The sequence below is a fragment of the Capra hircus genome, chromosome 19, assembly GCF_001704415.2.
Source record: "Capra hircus breed San Clemente chromosome 19, ASM170441v1, whole genome shotgun sequence".
NCBI lineage: Eukaryota > Metazoa > Chordata > Mammalia > Artiodactyla > Bovidae > Capra > Capra hircus.
In genome coordinates, this window is record NC_030826.1 from 20,622,898 (window position 1) to 20,645,577 (window position 22,680).

At 43.9% G+C, this 22,680-nt stretch overlaps 2 protein-coding genes across 2 annotated transcripts in view; one reads left to right on the forward strand and one right to left on the reverse strand.

Moving 5' to 3' along the window:
- The window catches only part of TAOK1 (TAO kinase 1), a 107,387-nt gene extending 96,438 nt beyond the window's left edge, over positions 1 to 10,949 (forward strand). The window contains exon 20 of the mRNA XM_018064345.1: positions 1,600 to 10,949. Coding sequence (XP_017919834.1) covers positions 1,600 to 2,061 — 462 coding nt within the window. The 3' untranslated portion in view covers positions 2,062 to 10,949. The remainder of the gene's footprint in view (positions 1 to 1,599) is intronic.
- On the reverse strand, positions 15,950 to 22,662 carry ABHD15 (abhydrolase domain containing 15). Its single transcript, XM_013971883.2, has 2 exons — positions 20,387 to 22,662; positions 15,950 to 17,971 (listed from the first exon to the last, which is right to left on the reverse strand). The coding sequence occupies exons 1-2, from the start codon at positions 21,265 to 21,267 to the stop codon at positions 17,446 to 17,448; spliced, it is 1,407 nt and encodes a 468-aa protein (XP_013827337.2). The 5' UTR covers positions 21,268 to 22,662; the 3' UTR covers positions 15,950 to 17,445.

A 22,680-nucleotide genomic window follows, 5' to 3' on the forward strand; every position in this document is an offset into this window, starting at 1 on the left:
TTACAACTTTTCTCATTTCATTTACGTTAAAATTTCAGCAAAATAGCGACATAACTATACATGTTAAATTCCTTATTTGGATTAGTGTCCAAACAAGGTCCAGATACTGCTTTTGGTTAATTGTCTTTTAAGTCAATGAGTCTATAATAGGACCCTCTTTCCCCCATGTTTTTTTTTCCCATTTGAATTGGATCATTTGCTCTGTAGGAATTCTGGTTTGGGCTTATTGTGTCCTCTAGTGTCTTTAAAAATATATCCTTCTCTCTTTTACTTCATATTTCCCATCAGCTGGTAATTAGATCCAGAAATATGATTAAATTTAAATTATTTTCTCTTTTAAAAAATTTTTTGCAAGGAATTTTCATGAGGGTTACTATGTACTTCCTTTTACATTACATCAGGAGATATATGTCTAGCTGCCCCCTTTTAAGTGATATTAATATTGGTCAGTGGGTTTAGGCAATTATCAGTTTGATCATTCATAAAAAAGTTCTCCATGAACTTTTTTCATTGCCTATTGAGTTTATTATGAATTATTTTACATTAAAAAAAATGTATGTACGGTCAACTACACTTATTTGTAATACCTTCCAGTTTTCCAGAAATGATTATGATGGCTACCGAACCACTAATTTCTAGGTATATAGAGTCTCCTAACTTTTTAATGAAAACTTCATGGTTTGTGTTTGTTTGCTTTTTACTTAAGGCTTTGGTGTATCTGGAATATGGTGTAAGATGGAGTTCCATTTTTATTTCTTTCCAGATAGTTGGCCATTGTGCCTGTGTTATTTGTTAAAAACTCATCTTTTCCCCACTGAATTAATTAATGCTCTTGCTTTAAAACCCTACAAACTGAGATCTTTATTTCTATTTCACTAATAATTTGTCCCTACACCAATACCACATTTAACAGAGTGACATTTTGGTTTGTCTGATAAAGCTAGTTTCCCTTCACCCATTTTCATTTTTTATTCAGTGGTTTAGGCTTTCCTGGTGGCTCAAATGGTAAAGAATCTGCCGTCAGTGCAGGAGACCTGTGTTTGATCCCTGGGTTGGGAAGATCCCCTGGAGAAGGAAATGGCAACCCACTCCAGTATTCTTGCATGGAGAATTCCATGGACAAAGGAGCTTGGCAGGCTCTATAGTCCATGGGGTCTCAAAGAGTTGGACACGACTGAGTGACTGCCACTCACTCACTCAAAAGTCATCCAGTTGACAATCTAGAGACAGAGATGGCTAAGGTATTGTTATTTACAAGATTGGCCAGGAGAGTCCCAGGTGTCTTCAGTGTTTTACCTAATGATCCAGTGTTTTACCTAATGATTTAGTAGCCATTGATGATAATTGCCTTGATTTATTATTTCAATAGAGGTTATTGCCTTTGTTTTTAAGAACTTGGTTTTACACATCTTAAAAATATAAATTGTATATGATTTCTATAGTATATCTCTTTCATTTTTAAATATGCATCCACAAAATAGCCATTGTGAACTTTTTAATGATTCACTTCAAAGCTGACTAATTATGACTTCCTTATTAGTTTATAGATTTAAAAATAATAAATCAGCTTTCTTTTTGCTTCCCCCTAACCCCCAACAGATTGAAGAAGAAATGTTGGCTTTGCAGAATGAACGCACAGAACGAATACGAAGCCTGCTGGAACGTCAAGCCAGAGAAATGGAAGCTTTTGACTCTGAAAGCATGAGGCTAGGTTTTAGTAACATGGTCCTTTCTAATCTCTCCCCTGAGGCGTTCAGCCACAGCTACCCGGGAGCTTCCGGTTGGTCTCACAATCCTACCGGGGGTCCAGGACCTCACTGGGGTCATCCCATGGGTGGCCCACCACAAGCTTGGGGCCATCCAATGCAAGGTGGACCCCAGCCGTGGGGTCACCCCTCGGGGCCAATGCAAGGGGTACCCCGAGGTAGCAGTATGGGAGTCCGCAATAGCCCTCAGGCTCTAAGGCGGACAGCTTCTGGGGGACGGACGGAGCAGGGCATGAGCAGAAGCACGAGTGTCACTTCTCAAATATCCAATGGGTCACACATGTCTTATACATAACTTAATAATTGAGAGTGGCGATTCCGCTGGAGCTGTCTGCCAAAAGAAACTGCCTACAGACATCGTCACAGCAGCCTCCTCACTTGGGTACTACAGTGTGGAAGCTGAGTGCGTATGGTATATCTTACTCATTTTTGTAAAGAGTTCTGTTTTGTGTTTACTAATTGGGATGTCATAGTATTTGGCTGCCAGGTTTTTTGTTGTTTTTTTTTTTTAACTTCGAAGAAATTTTGAAAAGGGGAATTGTCATGTAGGTGTGTATACAAATACACACACACACATATATATATGTATCAAGCCTGTGGTTATAAGAAATTGGGTAGATAGGGGGTATTTTTGAAAACTGCAAAAATAGAATGCAGCAGTATATCTTGAGTCATCACTTTGGGGCAATGATATATCCTCAGAAGGATGTGAAAAGATCTAAAGCCTTTCTACATACCCCAGATTCTTATAAGCCACTCACAGCAGGCAACATATGCTGAAACAAGTTCTTACTGAAACACATCTGTATCCCCTTACCAACATATTTTCTTTATTAAATTGGTCTGACTTCTCAGTCTCATTTGGAGTGAAAAAGAACATGGAAATCCATGAACACTAAAGGGTTGCATTGACTTTTTCAGAGAGTAGGAAACAATTTAGTTCTTTTTCTGAATGCTGCATAGATTTGTCAGTGAATTTTTTTTTTTTTTTTTTTTTTTTGGTGCATTCAATTGTGCCTTCTTTGTGGCATGGTGAGATGGAGGTGCTTAAGGAAATCACAAGTGGTGTGGGAATTGTATCAACGAACCCGTGAGCCTTTAAAGGGGAAGACAAGAAGGGTGAGAGAGGCCCCTGAAAGTTCATATGGTGGGTATGTTCAGCAGCAAGAGTGAGGAGATGAAGCCTCTGTATCCTGACGTTTCGTTGCTTATACTGTGATATCTCATCCTAGCTAAGCTCTATAGCTTCCAAGACCCCAAACAGTACTTCTACTTTGTACAAAAACAATGATATATAGCCAATACAAATTAAATGCCAGAGGTATTTGAATGATGCCATATTTGCAAACTGCCATCTATTGGAATTTTCACCACACTACATAGACATAATTTGATTACCCCCTTTTGGCTTATGGGATTTCCTGTTTACAAGTAGAATAGCCAGTTATTTAAATGTTTAGTTGCCATAGTGAACCAGGAGTCACTGAGCCAATGACTTTGCCAGCTGCTGACTAATCCTCATCACCACTGTAGATGTTGCTGCATGTGCAGGTCCTCTTTTTTTTTTTTTTTTAATTGCTGTTTTTGTTGCTGCAGTACTTTACAAACTTCTAGTTCCTTGAGACTTAGTTACCATTCGGCATCATGTTAACATCACACGACAGGAAACACCACTCCCAGAAGTCTCTAGCCTCAGTGCTAAAGTACTACTGAAAAGGAACTAGCTAGTTTGGCAAACTAGAAAAAAAAAAGTAAAGTAAGTTATAGTGGTCAGGGAATCTCTTGACAAACGCTAACTTTTTTATTTTTTCCCACAGAGGGGCACGTTTTGTTTTGTTTTGTTTTGTTTTGCAATGAAGGATCAACCCAATGCTGAAAGTTAGATGTTACTTGGTATTCCACTGCTAGTGTGGAAATTGAGTTGAAGGTGGGTAGGAAGCTGTGAGTATGACTTGAAGGAAAAAAAAAAAAGTTCTTTTCAGTGATAGATCAGAGTTTCTTACAAGTTACTGTTTTGCCCCCTCCCTTGTCTTGAAGGACCCTTGCTGCTAACTCTGGATCCTGCTTTTCATATAGTCAGAGGACTCCCAGGTAGAATTTTCTAAGGCCCTCTCAATGATACTCTTCACCTATCCAGGCTAATGACCAACCAGTAATCTGTTTGTTGAAATCTTGGTTTTCTCAACCAAATTTAAGTCTTCCCCAGGTATATCAGTCTAATCTCCATGAATCCTCCCTTTTAGGAATTTCTGGCATTCATTTAAAGGTAACTGGAAGAAAAATTAATATAAATCTTTTAAAAACCAAGATCACAGTAGAACTCACTCACAATTTTAGGCAGTGTTTCAGGTAGCACTCTGGTACATTTTCCTCTTGGCCAGGCTTGAAATCACCAGTTTTTAGGTGAACATGACATGTACTTGCTTGTCTGTCTAATGAAAGGGGCTTTTAATTTTCTGTCTTCTTGCATTCATGTTGTATACAGTATTTCAAGCAAACTGAGGTATCTACCTATTTGGAGGAAAATGATAGGAGAGAGCTTTAGAATTAATAAAATGTATAAAAATATAATGAATTTGATACCTTTTATAAAAATTCTTACTAGATCTGGCCTCTCTGTTCTACTGGAGGGGTGGAATAGAAGTGCAGATCAATTTTACATATAAAACTCTTAAAAAATACTACCAATACTACAAGTTAAAGTCCACTTGTGGACTTGAATTAGTCAAACTGAGTTATTGAATTCATGCAGACCGTATGTACTTGTAAAATTGTGATTGAATACTGACTCCAGATGTCTATCCAATAGGTCTTTGTATCTGATTTGTGTGGCAACCAGTTTTACATGTAGGTCATGACTATACCTGGATTATTCCATTAAGTTAATTTTAATTAAAGTATATATAGTTTGCAAAAATGGTTCAAATTAATTGTGTGTGTTTGTAAGATCTAACTTCTGAAGAATATCATACATAGTAAGAATCATCAGAGTAAAGCTTGTAGCAAGAAAATTTGAAAGGTTTTGAGAGATCCTAAAGAAAGAAGCAGGCACTTTCTGAATCAGTGTACAGACGTCAGCATTTGATCAAAGTACTACTACCTCCTCCCCAGTGTTGGTGTTCACTATATATAAACATGTTTGAGAAAATAAAAAGTATGGGAAATTTGTCCACGCATATCAGAAAGTCATATATGCTATGTCTGGCATCCAGAGCTTGGCAGTATAAGTTTCTTACGTTCACTCTCTCCCCCCTTTTTAAGTTAGCATTTGAAAAATGCAAAACCTCATACCTTGATATATTGTTCCTAATGGGGTTCCCTTCCTTTTGCACTTATTTTACCCCTTATTAAAGTCAGCTCTAACCCCAAATTAAAGTATCTGAAACTATTTTCATTATATAGATAACATTAGCTGGGAAATATGTTTATATTTTATTCAGAGCTGCCATTCTTTTCTAAGTCATTTCTGTGCCTAGAGATGAACAGTCCTGGAATTGAAGCCACACCCACGGATATGAGATGCTTGGTACTCTAGGCCAAGGGTTTATTGGTAAATTGAACTTTTTAGCATAGTCATTATGATTTTCAGCTGCCTAGACATCAAATAAACACCATTTAGCACACTAAAGAAACTGTCCTTAACTCTCTCCCACTCCCACCTATTTTTCCTCTCCCCCTTTTCAAAAATCAAAAACACTTTGAGTATCTTTTTCAAACCATAAGGCCGACTTTAGTAACTTTCTACTTCTTTATGTCTGGCATTTTAAACTTTTATAGAATACATTGTGTTGGACACTGGAATAATACTGTTTATTTTCACCTGTGAAAAATGACTCTGTTGTACTTGAAACACCTCCTTTGCATTTCTCCATTTGTGCCATTCACTAGTGGAAATAAATTGTATTATACCATAATCTACTGGCTTTTAAAAACTGTGTTAAATATGCACATTTTTGGTATAGCTATTATCATTTGTATGTATATATTGTATATACATATGAGTGTCTATATGTGTGTATAGATAGATGGATATAACTCATACTGTACATTTCCATCAGGGCACTTAAGGTTCTGTTATTTTGTTTCATTATTTCAGTCCTCAGTTAAGGCAAGAATGCATGTGTTTCTTAACAGTTGAATACTCTGGGTTGATATTTATGAGAAGGTGGTCATTAGATGCAGTCTTTCCTTTTTTGATCCTTTCTTAGCACTTGAGTGGGTGGAAAGAAAGTTAAGTAAATTGTGGAACCATAAGTTGCAGTGCAGTAAAGTAGTGCTGGGGAAGGAACCAGTTAGTGTTCCTGTGAGTTTGTGTCGTGATGCAGTGAAAGATAGTGGTGCAGAGAGAAATGAACCATAGAAACTAAAAACCACTGGTGGTGATTCCTCTGCAGAAATAGAGAACCAGTAAATCACGTAATCTTCATGTGCACTCCATACATATTTCTTAGTAGTGGTGCCATTGATCCTTTTACCCTTTTTGTTCCATTAATAATGATGATAATAATTAATAAACTTTGCTAAGGACCAAAACATCCAAGAAAGAAATTACTGCTAAAGCATCTAAGGTTCTCCTAAACAATAAAATCAACAGGAAATGGCCACTGGGAGAGAAAGATTTGGTATTGGTGAGGGGCTTTCTCCTTTCAGCTGCCTCTTCTTGCTTGCTAATAGTGAGTTCTTCAGGTACTGTCCACCCCTTCAGAGGCAAATCTTTTTAAGTGCAGATTTGGCCCCACACTGCAACCCTTTCCTAGGAAGTTTATATGGCCCTGCATTTTGTTCCATGCTCACAATGTGAAGTGTCTAGTGTGTATTCAAGTCAGAAAATAATATATTTAAGGTGTTTAAGTGTGAATCTCATAATGATGAAAGAGGAGGCTCTTATGTCTTAAAAAAAAACAACAACTGTCTTCTCTAAGGAACAGATCTAAAACTTGGGCTGTCATCTTGGAGTTGCTTACCAAAATACAGATCATTATTGTTAAAGAGAAACTGATTCTCTGTTTTCCCTCATCTGTCATGATAGTGCCCCCAACCAGGTTGTAGCATTACCTTTGAAAAGGCCCTCACTTACTCTTAGTTGTTAAGAACTGGAAATTTTCCATCCTCAGATTCCTTAAAGGATGAAGAGTATGCTGTACACTTAGCAGACTTGCCTCTTGTATGCAAGGACTACTGATTGAAGTCTATTTTGCTGTGTGTCTGGTTATGTTGTCTGCACTTTTATTAAATCACTACAATAAGTCTACATTGGAAATGACTTAATTTGTAAAGAAGTTTTATTAAACACTGTCTAGAAAAAGAAAGTGAAGCTGAGAACTCTTCCTTTGTTGTGTGTTTATATTTTCTACTGAATTCTGGTAGCCCCTTTTAAAGTCAGTTGACTAATTTTTTCCTCACTTATATTCAGATTTCCAAAATTTCGCTCATGCAAGGGAAGAGAATCCATTTGGCCTAATAGTAGTCCTCAAATCATAAATGCATAAATTAGTATGCACCTTATCTGCCTGTTGTGGGTTTCTTAAACTTGCACTTCCCTCTCACCCACCCCAAAATAGATATCCTTTAAAGAAAATAAAGGCAGAGAATAAAAACTGGGGAGCCATTTACTATGTCACCATCACTGATAACTGTTACCCAACAATCAGAACTTTTTGAAGTTTCAGAGGATGTGTGCATGTATGTGTGTGTGTGTGTATCCGTTTGATTGTGTTGGGTTTGTTTTATTTTTAAATATTCAAGAGATTCTTTTTTAAATAGAGAAAAAGGTTAATCCTCTCTGAAACAGGATGCCCATTGGATATATTCATCTAGACATCTGTAGGTAGTTTGCCATGAAAAAGGGGAGAGAAGATGGGACTTGTGAATGAATGAAAAGGGTATCTTGATACCCCAGAATTCCCCCCAAAGTACGGGTAATTCAGCCTGCACAGTTTCCTTTTCACTCATAGTTTTTAGCAATTGTGAGTGAAGAAATCGTGTAATTATTTGTAAATATGTAGCTAACAAATTGACCTAGTTTCTGTACTTTTTTTTTTGTTTTTGTATTAAAGTTTATAAGTCTGTGCCAGCTAGAGAGGAGTTGCTGTCATTGCCAGTTGTGGTCCTAGCATCTAACCCTGAAACCATCCTAGGTGACATTTTTAGAATTAATGCTTCAGTGTTGTTAAACAGGGGGAAGTTAAGTTTAATCATTGGTCAGGTTTAAATTTGTTTGAAGCAGAGTCATTTTATTTAATATAATGATTACATGTCCTCAGTCATGAATGAGGTAGGGAGCCTCCCTCCCCCAGTGGCCATGTTTACAGAAGTGTGTTTTGTCTATAAAGTGCAAGAGTTTTAATGTTGTGTAAATTACGCAGGTGATAACATTATGGCTTGGAACTGTTTATTGGGCTCTCGCTGAATTTTCAAATGAACTATGCTTATTACTGGCACATTGATCCCATTTCTGGAGCAATTTTCCTATTTCCAGAACTACATATGTTCCTTTGTCATTATCCCTTAATATGCCTTGTAGCCTGAGGTATTAAAAGCTGGTAAACATAGATGAGGGAAATGCATTTTTTAAAATCCATGAACCTTCACTTGTATGCTTTCATTACTCATGTTATGTTTCTATGGCAACTCTGAGGTCAGTGGAGTTTAGAAATGAGATACCAATATTAATGAAAAGTGTGTACTCTTTGCTTTTGCATGGCTTGGCTTAGCATCAAAGGTATATTAAAGCCACTTGAAAGCATGAAGACCAGTTGTATGGGAACAGGTTTCTCTTGGTGGCACATTTTGCTTTTTCTGAGCCCTCAAATACATTGCCTCAGCGTGAACATTATTGTTTCTATAATTACACATGGTCATGGAATGAATTATGTGACTTAAAAGGATAGAACTGCTTGATGTTTGCAGATTCTAACAGGCCATGTGACTGTTTGGCACATATCAAACAAACCTGGGGGGAAATATTGGAAGCCTTCTAACCCCTGTTTAGTCATAGACAAATGTATTTAGCTTATCAAGATATTGACTGCCCCTGTTGTGTTGCCAGAAAGCTCTTTTTTGGTGTCCATTCCAAATGTGCTTTCTTGCATTTCATAATATCAAAGAAACCACCACCTCTTCTCTCAAAAGCATTTTATATGTCATACCTTTTATTCTATATTAAATGGGAATTGTGCCTGTTTAGAGTGCCCCTCCAATTAATTACATACATGTGTCTAAAATAATCCAAGCCGGAGGCACAGGTGGGAAAAACATTTTTTTTCTTTTAAGTCCACTCGAGGCCAGTAATTTATCTGACAAGGAATTTTACCACATTATCTTGACATGTGATGTATGAGCCTATTAGAAATTGCAGGTGGTTTCATAGGGCAAAATCCAAGTGGAGGGGGATATGCGGGGTTTCTATTAAGAGATAATTTTGTTATTGTTTTACCTCTCCGTTTATGATCCTCCCCTGCTAGGTTAGAATGGGTTAATTCTCCAAATTTGTTTTTTATCTTTTAGGGAAATTTTTACAAAAGCAATGGTCTGATGTAAATAACATTTTGAAGTATAGTGCACATAACTTCCCCAGACTATTCCAACCTGATGATTTGTAAATGCTTTAGAGTTTTTTAAATTAACACTTGTGTTGCTAAATCCTATTTATGTAAGTCTGCTAAAGATTTTAACCCATTTAAAACTTAAACATTTAAATAATGGATGGGTTGCTCTGAACAATTTAGCTTTCAGAAACCCCTTGTTTTAGTATATGAAAAGGATAGCCTAATGCGCATTAATGAGGTTGGAGAGACTATGAGAAATATGTATAGTGTATATTTTAAAACAGCTTTGCTTGTATTGTGAAGATTTAAAAACAAACTTGAGATTTTTAACGTAACTATTAACACAGTTTTAACATAAGTTATCCCACTGGGTTTAAGAGCATCTTGAATGTATAATCCTTTTTGTAACCCAGGTTGGTTTCTGCTTTTACCAGTCATCCAAACATATTATTTATGATTTTAGTTTTATATACTCATTTACTTTTGTTTTCCTCAACCAGCATGATTTTTTTGCACATGTATTGTAGAAATTTTTAAAAAGAAAAATCAATACATCATTTTCTCTGAATTTTCTTCACTTCTCTCTTCCTTTCTACTAACCCGTTACCTTAAAGGCCATATCGCTCCATTTGCATTATTTGTGCAAATGCCAGGGTTGGTTTTTATTTTTATTTTTGCTATTTACTGAAAAAAAAGAAAAATGCTTCAGTCAATTGCTTTTTTATTTTAAAAAAATTTTTAAAAAGAAAAAAAGCTGTAACCTTATCATTTCTGAGTAGACCATTGAAAGATGAATGCACACCTGTAATAAAACAGGACCAGCTTTGGTGGCTAAATGGAATATATTAAGCAAAAGTTTCTTTCCTAAAAATGGTGTATATAATCCACAGTCTCTTTCAGTTATTCCCACAAGTCAGGGGTCCAGATAAAATGAGGGTTATCAGCTAACTAATATGTTATCATTGAGATGCATCAATGAATTTGTACATTTCTAGTTCCCTTTGGTGAAGGGGAAAAAAAAAAGATTTTGCAAAACCTAGATTTTGGCTTGGTTTATTGCCTCCTTTTTTGGCAGCCTTCATCTTCTCTTCTCATCTCCCAAAGCCCTTGAGCCTGTCGGGTTTTCATGGTGGACAAAGGACCGTGGTCTTTTAAAGCTGGGACGTGATTTTTTTTTGGTGAGAGATTATCATGTTGAAAGTGATGTTCTGCCACTTTCCCGATGACTAATTTAAAGTCTACACAGTCCTCTTAATTTTTGGACCAAACAGACGCCCACAGTGGAGGCTTCCCAAGGGTTCCAGTGGAGAAGAAGCCTCTCCCCCTCTGTCAGCACCAGCTGGTAAAAGTGACTGTACAGATGTGCATTTTCCTTTTGGTAGAAATGGTTTGCAGCACTAACTGGTAAGGCTTATTGTACAGTATATTGTCAGTATTCTTCTGGTTCAACATACCTTATAGTTCATATATAACCTGTATTAATTGTATAGATTGTGCATTTAAAGCTGTTACCAAGTTGTCAGAACATAAGAGCGAAAACAAGGTCATATGTAATATTTTGTTTGTAAGTATCCTTTGTATCATAGCAAAGGAAATGTTTAAAAAAAATCAACTGTAATAAAGTAATTTTAGTACATGGAGTGTCTGCTCAGTTTTTTTAAGTAATTGCATTTCCATAAAATATATTTCAGTTCAGTGACTGTTTATTGGATAATCACTGGAGTGAGATGCGGCTAAGAATGAGCTCCCTGATGTCGGCTCTAGTCTAATTGCCTCAAATTCTGTGTGCCCAGGCAGTGAAGTAGCCTATTGTGTTGCGGCTGTGAGATACGACTCTAGTTTAGGTTCTGACGGTTTGATGCATGTTCTTAAGTTTTACACAAACGTATGTTGTGGTCTATATTATTACAACTCCTCCTGTACACATGGACGCCCCGCTGTCTGTAGTTCTTGGACATTGTGCAAAGAAAGCTGAAGGTGATTTCATCTGGGTTTATCTTCCCAGATTTTAAAATCACCACATTTTAGCCCTGAATGAGGTAGATCATCTAATCTGGTCCTGTTAAAATGACATTTTTTGGTCAGAAGGCTTGATTTGGAGGGATGGAGTTTCATGGACTGGGGCTTCTATGTTTTTTTAATTAGAAAGTAGTTTTAAGTGTCATTTTAAAAAGCATTGTTGAGATTACCTACTTTATTGAATAGAAGACTATCAGAAAAGTGGCACTTTTCAACATAGCTTTTAAACTAGATTGTTGATATTGAGCTATTTTGAGGTTAATTAGCATTTACATAGGGTTTAATTTGCCTGGGTCAAACAGCCAAGATTAGATTCCAGGTGTTCTATCTCTAGCATTTCCAGCATCCCACCTTGAATTTGGTTGAGCTATAAAAAGGGATTTAAAAAACAAGATTTCTTTTTATATCTCTACAATTGGGCTGTTCAAACTGCAGTGAAAGGAGACTATCATAAAACATGTGCTTCTAACCATGTCAGCAACTCAAAAACACATGTTGTTATTGACCAAACACATCAAAGATGCTCTAAGTTAATGCATAGGGTTTAAAGCCTATCCTGACTATAAAAGAAATTTGAACAGAAATAAAAAATCAGCACAGTGGTCTGTTAGCTCCACAGCCCCAGGGTTATAAGCTAGCACTGTCATCTACATCTGACTGATGAAAAACTGCTAAACCAGGGTTTTCCTGTATGTGTCCCAGGCAGTTAGTGACTATATTTTCATATACTTGTTCTTAGGGGTAAGAGAGAGACAAGGCCGCTGGGGGCGGGGGGCGGGGGGTTGCTAAGGCTATGCAAACTGCAATAAACTTTAGGGACACCATTCATAGATACATGTTGACTCCGTCACAGAGTTGTGCAGCAGCTCTGAAAACAAATTCTTTCTCCTTTTGTTAACACCTTTTACATTATGGAGTTTAAGATAAGCATTACTTACTGTCATCTCAGCGTGATTGACTAGGAAAAGGCAAAGTATGGCATGAAGAGCAGTGGTTGGGGTTCTGGTCTTTAGCCCTGTCACTACTAACTGAGATCTTGAAAGGCACATCCTTTCTGACATCACTTATAAGAAGAAAGCAGATGGTTTTTTGGCTGGAACAAATGAACCAATGATAATATGGTTATCTCTGTGTGTGTGTGTGTGTGTGTGTGTATGCGAATGTGCTTGGGAAGGGGCTGGAAAGAGTTTGCTATCAACTGGGCAACCCAGCACCCAGTCTGTGAGCCTCAAATGTGCTGCTCTTCCAGGTCCTTCCCTACTTTGCAATAGAATTAATAATTAGAACTTCTTGGCCTTATAAGAATCGGAAAAAAAGATTCTGATCTGAAAGCAGATGTCACCTCATTACAGAGATCTTTGAACTCTGTGGAATTAAATGGACTTGCAGAACGGGATCCATCTGCTCTTATTTCATTTTAGCCTAACAGACCTAAATTAAGGCTTTTTTATTGTCTCAAAGTGTTTTCATGTGGAATAACTCATAACTTGCCCAAAAGTCCTATGTGTCACTGACGAAGGAGAAACTAGAATCCACATCTTCAGAAACTATTTCAGTGCTCTGTCCAACACAAAAATTAGTAATTGCTCCTGGAAAATATCTCTATGTAGGTACCATTGATGATCAGGGAATTTTGAGCCTACTGGGAAATTATTAGCCCAGAGCAGGAGGACTGGTTATTGATTAAACAGAGCTGCCAAAAATAAATAAATAAACAGAGCTGCCAGTGGTTAGTGTTAGGGGACACAAACCTAGATCTATAGAAATGAAGCAACACCCAGCAAATAGTGTGCAGCGAGGCTCTATTAACTCAGGTAGGTAAGTGTGTGTACATAGAGGACTTGAGACAAACAGCGTGTTTGTTTCCGGAGATTTAAAAATGACATTCCATTGTTGCAGGGAGACTGCAATTTATTATTCAGAGGCAAACAAGTTGGAGAGAATTTTTTGTTTAATCACACTAGTGATAGACACTAGAATAGGATATTATCTTATTATACAGGAAGGCTGGAGGATCTAGAGATACTTGTTTTTAAAGTGTTAATATCTTTTATTGTTTGTTTTAATGAAATTCCACTATTTCTCACCACCGGTCCCCTCCACGATGTGTGCCAAGTGGCTGTCTAGGTTGCATATTCTACCAGAGTTGTGGGACCTAGATCTGTAGAATGCCTGCTTCCTAAGGCATTCATTCCATCTCTGGGCACTCGGACACTCCCTGGGTATAACTTCTCAATCTTTAACTCTGTAAAATGTGATAAATAGTGAAAACAGTTTCTGATGCCATCCATTGTGGCTTGGCTGTAGAATCATTGGTATCACTGAATCACTGGTATCATTGGCAAGTTCTGCCAAAGTGGCCAAGTATATCTGTTTATTTAAGCATGGAGAAGCTTTAAAGTTCATTTCTAAAGGAAGAAACTTTGGCATTACTAAGCGTGACTGACTGACAAATTATCCTGTGGTCTGGGTGGAAGATGAGTACAGAAGACTCTCTGGCTCTGGTGTGGTTTTGAGGTTGTATATAAAGCTGAAATGACACTTCCTGTGTCAAGATCTCTTATAACAGCACTCAAGTCTTAGCAAGGATATCTTCACACAAAACAGAGACAATGTCTTCTCAAAAGGAGGATCTGGTGCTATGTTTTTTTCACATTGTCATCTCTGGCCAAGCCACCTTGGAAACCCATGTATAAATACATAAAATACTAAATCTTTAAGAGAATTAAGTTACAGCTTAAGCACAGTCTTTGATATCAAAGGTCAGAACTTAGTAGAACTCAAAGAAACTTTGAGAAGCAGTTGTGGGCTTCCTACATTCTGGTCCAGTGGAAGGAGACAACTCAGTTTCTACCTCAGAGATAATGTCTCCTTTATTGTCATTGGGTTGTGTTTTTTCCCCCTTTACCATTTGAAGGTGTTTATAAATAATGAAGAGACCAAAAGGGGAGGCAAACAAATGAATGAGACCTGAGTGGATTGCCAGTCATGCTACCTGGAAAACCCCCAACTCATGGTACTTCTTTGGGTTTTGTTTGTTTCATTGTTTTCTCACCTCCCCGTTTGTAACTTGTCAGTTTTTCCAAGGGCCTTGCACTCTCTCAGAATGTGTGTCTGGGGTTCTTCCATCTGGTTTCATATAATTAGCTAACAACCAAAGTGGAGCCAGTTTGGGTGAGTCCTGTATCAGATGAAGGGCAGAGTCACCCAAACCTGCTTGAACAGGAAGTACACTTTCTTGCCAAAAATGGGCTGAAAAGCAATGATGTCACCAAACAGTGATGAGAAGACGGAAGAGAAGTTTTTTGAGAACGGCTATGAGTACATCTGGCACGAGGGGCATGGAGGAGAACTGGGGTTTAGGGCTGTGGATCCAAGGCAATCAGTGGAGCTGGACTGGGCTGTTCTGAAAGCTTGGCTAAGGCCAGTAGTAGTGTCAGAAAAGAGGGAACTAACCAAAAAAACACCTCAGATGTGAGGTTCATACTTTTATCACTTTAAGGATATATGTATCTTCCTCTATACCCACCCCACAAGCTTGCTATCCTATTAAAGATGAACCATGCTTTCTCCAAAAGCTCTTAAAGGACTAGAGTCTCAAGGTATCTGGCCTAGAGAAACAATCCAGACTTTAGCCCGTAGGGGCCATTTAATCCTGGGGGTGCAGGTGGGGGGGTGTTTAAAAAACCACTGAAGTGTTTGGTTTACAGTGAGTTCTGAACTATCATAGGGTCCTGCATATGGGAGTGCAAGGCCTAATAAACTGAAATCTCCACTGCCAGATGCTGGGGGAGAGGGCTGGCCAGACGTCAGTGGCTCTCCACCAAGCCTTACACCAAGGCGGTTAGCCAGAAGAAGAATGGCTTCTTTGGGGTTCACTTCCTTATTATTTGGACTTCCCTGGTAGCTCAGATGGTAAAGCGTCTGTCTACAATGTGGGAGACCTAGGTTCGATCCCTGGGTCGGGAAGATTCCCCTGGAGAAGGAAATGGCAATCCACTCCAGTACTGTTGCCTGGAAAATCCCATGGACAGAGGAGCCTGGTAGGCTACAGTCCATAGGGTCGCAAAGAGTCAGACACGACTGAGTGACTTCACTTCACTTCACTTCCTTATTATTTCTCCTGCTCAGAAATAGTGAGAGAATGTTAGCTGAGGAACGTGGAGGAAGAGGAAGAAGCAGTGGGGAAAGAGGGGGGAGATCTTTTCCTGACAGGATAATGTGCTTTAGACAATTGACTGTTGTCTGCCTTCCAGTTCAGATTCAATTCAGATTCTTAGTTTATAGAGTTTCTTCTTACTTGATCTAGAAGAACAAGAATGGGCGAAGATTATCCAAACCTAAAATCATGGCCCTAGGAATTCCTCATACCAAGCCTTGCTGCTGCTGCTAAGTCGCTTCAGTCGTGTCTGATTCTCTGCGACCCCATAGACGGCAGCCCACCAGGCTCCCCCGTCCCTGGGATTCTCCAGGCAAGAACACTGGAGTGGGTTGCCATTTCCTTCTCCAATGCATGAAAGTGAAAAGTGAAAGTGAAGCCACTCAGTCGTGTCCGACTCTTCCAGATCCCATGGACTGCAGCCTACCAGGCTCCTCCATCCATGGGATTTTCCAGGCAAGAGTACTGGAGTGGGGTGCCATTGCCTTCTCTGATCCCAAGCCTTAGGACATGGTAAACATCTCTCCTTCTTAAAACTGCTTTCCTGTTTGTGAGGCCAGGATGGAGCCTCTTGTAGAAACATGTGCTTTCTTGATGACCAATTAAGACTTCTGGGCAAAGCTTTCCTTTTTGCGGGGGAGGGGACGGACTGGATGTCCTACTGTATTGCTTAATGGCTTAATCCAAACCAAGTTGTGTGGGTCACTCCACACAATACCTTATTTTACTCTAATCTTCAGCATTAGTCCTAAAAACACCGAGCTTATCAGTCAGTACGTGGCCAGTTCCAGGGGAAAGCTTTTTCTTCATCTACATGGATAGATAGTCTTTTGAATAATTGAGCAGAAAAGGTGTGATCATGTGAAATATTCATAAATCACTGAGTCAGCTCCAGTCAATCTCTTGGAACTTCTGTTTTCTCTGGTACCAGATGTCTCTCTAGGCTCTGAAGAGGGAAAGGCTAGCAACAGTGTCAGAAGAGGGCAACTAACCAAAAAAACTCACCTAAGATATGAGGTTTATACTTTTACCACTTAGAGAAAGCTCACATCTCTAGAGAAAAACACCTCTCGCTAGAGCTCTTTGGAGTAATCTCCCAAAATGGTACTGGAAGGAGCACCTAGAATGTTTGAAAGCCTGGCTCCTTGAGCCATGGTCAAGCACACCCTGTGAGGATCTCCTATTCTTAATCACCCCTGGAATATCCCCCAGTGAGTCTTGAGGTCCTAGGCTGAAGCCCCAGATCAGCCCCCGACTCCCAATCAAGACTTGCAGAACTCATCCAAAAGCTGGACCTTAGTGTTCCAGACGCAGGTGTTCACGTTCTCCGCCTTGTTGGCCTCCCCAACCTAGTCTCAGCACAGCACTAGCCGCCTCCGGGCCTTTTTCACTGACACAGCCACAGGGCTCTGTGAGCCGCTTCCACAACTGTCACCACATGAAGTCAGCGGAGAGCCACAGCCGCAGAAAAAAAGAAACGAGGGAAGTGGGACCAAGACACAAACATCCTGTCTGTCCCCGCTACCTCAAGTGGCTCCAGCTTGAGAACCTGTAGGGCAGACCTACCCAATGGCTCACAAAAACTCATCTTCTCTGTGTCATTGCTAGTGAGCGAGTATTTTCTCTAAAGTCCAGGGACTTAAATGGTGCTATTCTTTGGCTTATGAAGTCAATGACAGGGGACAGTGATGGGCAATGCCCCGCTGCTGAACCAGGATGAGTTGGCATGTGCAGAGCAGGGTCTGGGCAGGAGTTCTCGTCAGGGGCCAGTGAACGCCAGCTTCCGGGGCGGGGGGGTTCCATCTCTTTCCACAGACCAGTTTAAGAGAGGGGCTGGACCAGGGGCAAAGGGCTGCAGCGGCCTGGCCACGTTCCGTCCTCATTGCCTGGTAAGGACTCAGCCATGCGCAGTTCTCTTCTTCCTTGAGGGGCTAGGGGCTTCTCAGGTCAGGTCTCACCGTGTATAGGATCTCTTCCAGCTAAAGATCTCCTCCAGACTGGAAGACGGGGAGACCTCCCGCTTCGGCAGGGTTGCCCAACGACGCCTGCCTGCTAGGAAGGAAGCTCGGCGCCTGCTGAGCCCTTTCATCCTCTCTTCCGTCCGGAAGAAGTCAGTCAAGGCCCGGAAGTACTCCAAGGTGACCTCATGGCTCCAGGCGGGCAAGGGCTCCTGGCGCAGGAAGCCGCAGTGGCCCCCGTGGCGGCTGAGCAGAAGGAAGAAGTAGGGGTTGCTGTGAAAGAGTTCAGTTGGCAGAACGTGGTTTGGGGGCCCGCACACGGGGTCGTCGGCACTGCAGACGCACAGCACAGGTACCGCTGCCTCATCCACATCCCGGAGGGGGTCGTTGTGGTCCCAGTAGGTGTCCCAGCTGATGGGGAAGCTCTTGGTGTGGCAGAAGAGGGTCTCCTCAAACTCCCGCAGGGAGCGGCTCCTGAACAGTTTGCGGGTATCCACTGTGTCCTCCAGGGCCGTGGCGTACCTGGCAGCAAGAAGTTGAAGGAGGAAGGAAGGAAAGAGAAAATAAATTGACAGCACCTGTTACAGAATGGCTGCCCACAGGCCAGTGTCTGACCACGGAGGCTTTCTTTGGCCATATAGTGTGTTTAAAAACTTCCACATTGTTGCCATCATTTGAAACCAGGAGATTTGGGAATTCTCTGGCAGTCGGGTGCTTAAAACTGCCGTGGGCCTGGTTTGATTCTTAGTCAGGGAACTAAGGTACCGTAAGCCACATGGCGTGGCCAAAAATAATAAAGTCAGGATAATTCACATAAAATGCAGCTAGCTGGCTTCTCAAAGGAGAAGGTCAAATGAGGAGGTCTGATGACATGTGCTGGCATAGCAACAATCAGGGTATTTCTGCCCTCCTTCCTGTATTACAGTTTCTGCGAGGATGGTCATTCATGGCATCACCTCCCCAGCCCTGGGGCAGCATTTGACTTTACAGCTGTGACCTCTGTCCTCCTGACCTCAACTTCTGACCCCTGTAGGGAACTTGCTACAAACTGTCACCTCCTGTACCCCTCTTAGAACCCACTGGCTCAGACTATCCAAACCAGCATGTGACACCCCCATCATTAACATTTTACTTCAAGTTGTATTAGTTTGCTTGCTTTTTAAAAAATATTTCTTTATTTTTAGCTGTGCTGGGTCTTTGTTGCTGCACGGCCTTTTTTCTAGTTGGGGCGAGCCTGTTGCAGCGCACGAGGTTCTCATTGCGGGGGCTGCTCTTGTTGTGGAGCTTGGGCTCTCACTGCATGGGCTCAGTGGTTGCGGCTCCCGGGCTCTAAAGCATAGGCTCAGTAGTTGTGGTGTAACCGGCTTAGCTGTTTCACGGCATGTGGGATCTTCCGGGACCAGAGATCAAATCCATGTCTCTTGCATTAACAGGCAGATTCTTTACCACTGAGCCACCAGGGAAGCCCAGTTTGGTTGTTTTTTAAAACATAATATGCTGTCCAGATGATGACAAATGAGTGTGACCTTGATCAGTGGGGCAGGTATTTCTAGAGAGGGCTGGGTGGTGGAGGAAGTAACTGGGAGTGTAATAATTAATTTATGAGGTGAGTTCCCAAATGGGAGCCTGAGAGCAACTGCTCTGGGAAAGAGGGATATATTTGCTGTTTCCACCTCCCTGGGGAGAGCCTGGCACCCTGACCAGGAGGCCAGGATGGGCAGTTCAGTACTTAGTTTGGGTTAATTCAGCCTTAGCCAGCTGAATTTGGATAGGTGCCTCCTGCAAACAGTCAAAGAGGCTTGCCCCAAGTGGGCAATCCCCAAATTCCATGGGCAGGGCAGTTCCTAAAGGCCCAGTTTTTCTCTTCACTTCCCTCACTGTATCCTCCAGCTGGTACCTGGGGTCAGCAGCACTGATGGTGGTCATTTGTGGAAGGAAACTGAAAATTAGGCCATGTGAGAGCACTTTGCCCCTGGACTGTTCCAGTGGCTTTGGGTTGCCATGGTAGCATGTGGGCTGTTGTTGAGCTCAGGGTTTGGGAGGCAAAATGGAGCAAGGAAAGAAAGAGAAATCACAATTGCCACCATGTATTGGTGCCAGGCCCCTTACTTTGGTTATCTTACTTCATGCCACCTTGTGAGGTGGTTATTAGTAACTCCCTTTAACTGAAGAGGAAAGTGAGGCTCCTAGGGATTAGCTAGACATGATGGCAACACTGTGGTGGGGCAGAAAGACCTGGGATGTGGGGTCAGACCCATTTGGGTTCAAATCCTGAATTTCCAGCAACTTAGCTAACCCCTTCATCTCCTAGGAAAGCAACAGTGTAAGCCGAGGCCTGGTTATTTGCTGTGGGATGGTCACCCAGGCCTTTTCAGTGGAAGAGTCTCCCTGTCACCCTGGTGGTAGATTCTTTTCTTTTTGGAGATTTAAAGAAATATGTTTAAACATTCTTAAAATTTTTGCATTAAATATTGAGTACATACCTAGGAATATGCAAAACACTTGTCAGGTCTCAGGAATTTCAATAAATCAAATAACCACAAAATTTCTGATCCCTGTCACCTCCAGGCTCAGAGACTATAAGGAAACATTCTGGACAGTCAGTCACAATTGCTTCCACAGCCCTCTTTGCTGATTTGACTAGGCAATGCGCAGCATCAGGCGCTCAGGTTGCTAGGACGAAGTGCAGCTGAGGTGAGGCCAGGGGGCCCCCTGGGTTGGAGTTCCTGCTTCAGCTAATGATGCTGACTCAGTCGGTCCGTGGCTTTTAAATTTGCTTCTCTGATTCTGCCTAGACTAGAGGGTTTGGACGCTTCAGAAACTGTGTGTGAACTCTGCCCAAACTGCTCTACACCTGTTTGATTCAGTACCAGGCAGAGCTGTTTCCCAGCCAGCCCCAAACCCCTACCCACCGCGTCTGCGGCCCCCATTACCCACCTGCTGAGGGCGACCTTCTGGTGAAGCAGAAAGCCCCGCTCGTAGGGCCAGGGCAGGCCGGCCTCGAACCACTCGCGGCAGCGTAGCACGGGCGAGATGCAGGCGGCTCCGGTCACGTAGCTGGAGGAGCCACACTCGCCCAGGTAGGACAGCAGCAGCGCCGAGCCCGAGCCCTCGCTCACCGCGAACAGCGGGGCCGCGGGGTGTCGGAAGCGGATGTAAGTGATGGCCTCTTTGAGGTCGGACGGGTCCCCAAAGGGCTGCAGCCGGGGGCTGACCAGTGGGCAGCCGTGGTGGCCGCGCCGGTGGAAGATCACCGGGTAGTAGCCGCGCTCCAGGGCCAGCAGGCAGAGGCCGAGCACGTTGCGGGTGAGGCGCCCCCAGGCATTGGGGATCACCAGCAGTACCGCCGGGAGGCCCCCGGCGTTGGTGGCCCGGCGGCCCCGGGCGACAGGTCCCACCACCCAGTCCAGGGCCACCAGCCCATCATCTGCCAACTGCAGGTACTCCCGGGCCAGCTCGGACCCCGGCCCCACCGGCAGCACGAAGTGGCAGAGGGTCTGTAGGTGGGGCCCGGACAGCCAGGGGCGCGGGCCCGGCTCCAGCGCGGCCGAGCGTCGCAGAGCGTGCAGTAGGCACTGGGCCAGCGCCGACGGCTTACAGATGAGCCTGCAGCCTCCGGGCAACGGCTCCCGCCCGTCGCTGAACTGACCCGCGGGGCCTCCGCCGTCCACCTCCTCCCCGTGATCTTCTCTCCGCGCCCCTGGCAGGGTCCTCGCTCCGACGGCGCGCCTGCCGGGCCGCCGCAGCCGCAGGGCGAGCAGGCAGAGCAGGGCGAGCGCAGCCAGAAGCAGGGCTAGGGCGGCGCCCCACGGTGGCATGGCGAGGCTGGAGAGCCCCCGGCGGGCGGTCGCGGCGGGGACGCCCCTCGGCTTGCTCCCCGCTCTGCCCGCGGCTCCGCCCGGTCGCGGCGGCCGCCCAGGGCCCTCCCGTGGAGCAGGGAGAGGGTGCACTCGGGATTGGCCGTGGCCCCGCAGAGGCAGCCAGTTCGCGCCCGGCTCCCCTCACCCGCCCCCCGACTCCCGCCCCCCGGCCCTTTGTACAGCGATTGCGACAGGCGGGAGCAGAGGGTGAAAGGAGCGGAGGCCACGGAGAGGCAGCGAGGACGCGCCGGCGAGGCGGAAGGGAGTGGGGAAGGCGAGCCGAGGAGCGGAGTGTGGGCGGCGGAGTTGGGGGAGACGAGGGTGAGCCTCAGGATCCTCTGCCTCCACCCCTCCGCCCCGCGTGGTGTGTGGCTCCCGCGGAGCCCCTGCGTCACTGCGCCCTCAGGGGCCGCTGCCGAGAAGCAGCAAAAGGGAGAAGCGAATGAACCGCAGGTCCTGGCGCGGACCCCGGGCTCCCGCGGGGCGGCGCGGCGCGGCACGGCTGCAGCGGGAACCATCACCCGCACCTCGGTCACCCGGACCGGCGGTCCTCTCCGACCTCGGTGTCTGTCTCCGCCCCGCCGGCACCCGCAACTGCGCAATAACTCCTGCCGGGAGAGGGTCCGGCTCAGGGCCAGCGAGGGCCAGGGCAGGCGTTCCGCCCCGACCGCGGGCTTGCATCGGGAGCCCAGAGGGCCAGGGACCTCTCCTTCCTTTGCCTGCATTAGAGCGCCCTGCCGACGCCCCCACGAGCATGGAGTTGCCCTGGATCCTGGCTTCAGGGAGCGGGAACCCTCAACACCGCTCCCCAGGAAGGACTTCACCAAAAGAAACAGCCCCTGAGCCGGAGAGAAAGATGCATTCGGGTGCCCTTGGAGGGGGGTGCCTGTCACCCCGCAAGCGGGCTGTGGCGGGGGATCGATTGAGTCCCTTCATCAGCTCAATCTCTGGAGCGCGGGGGGTGGTTAAGAAATACCCCTTGCAAGTCACGGGAGGTAGGGGCGGTGGATGTGGGAGACGCTCTTGTTCGATTTCAAAGTTTCAGGCTGGACAGTACAGCTCTCACCCTCCACCTACTTTCCCGTCTTCCCTCAGAATCTCGAGCTGGGCCAAGGAGATGGGCGCCGGGGACTGGGCGGCACAACGGGCCGAGCACCCTGCTGGGGGCGAGGCCTGTGACTCCACCTCATGAGGTGGCCAAAGTCTCCTCGGGCACCGGCGGGTCGCCATTGGGCTTATCACGAAAGCGGAGGCAGACGTGGACAACAAAGCAGCCCCCAGCCCGGCTGCAACTTCCCGGGACTTCAGGGCCTGGGGAGCGTGGAGGCCCGAGACCCTCTGAGACTCCTCCGGGTTCGGGCGCTGTTTGCG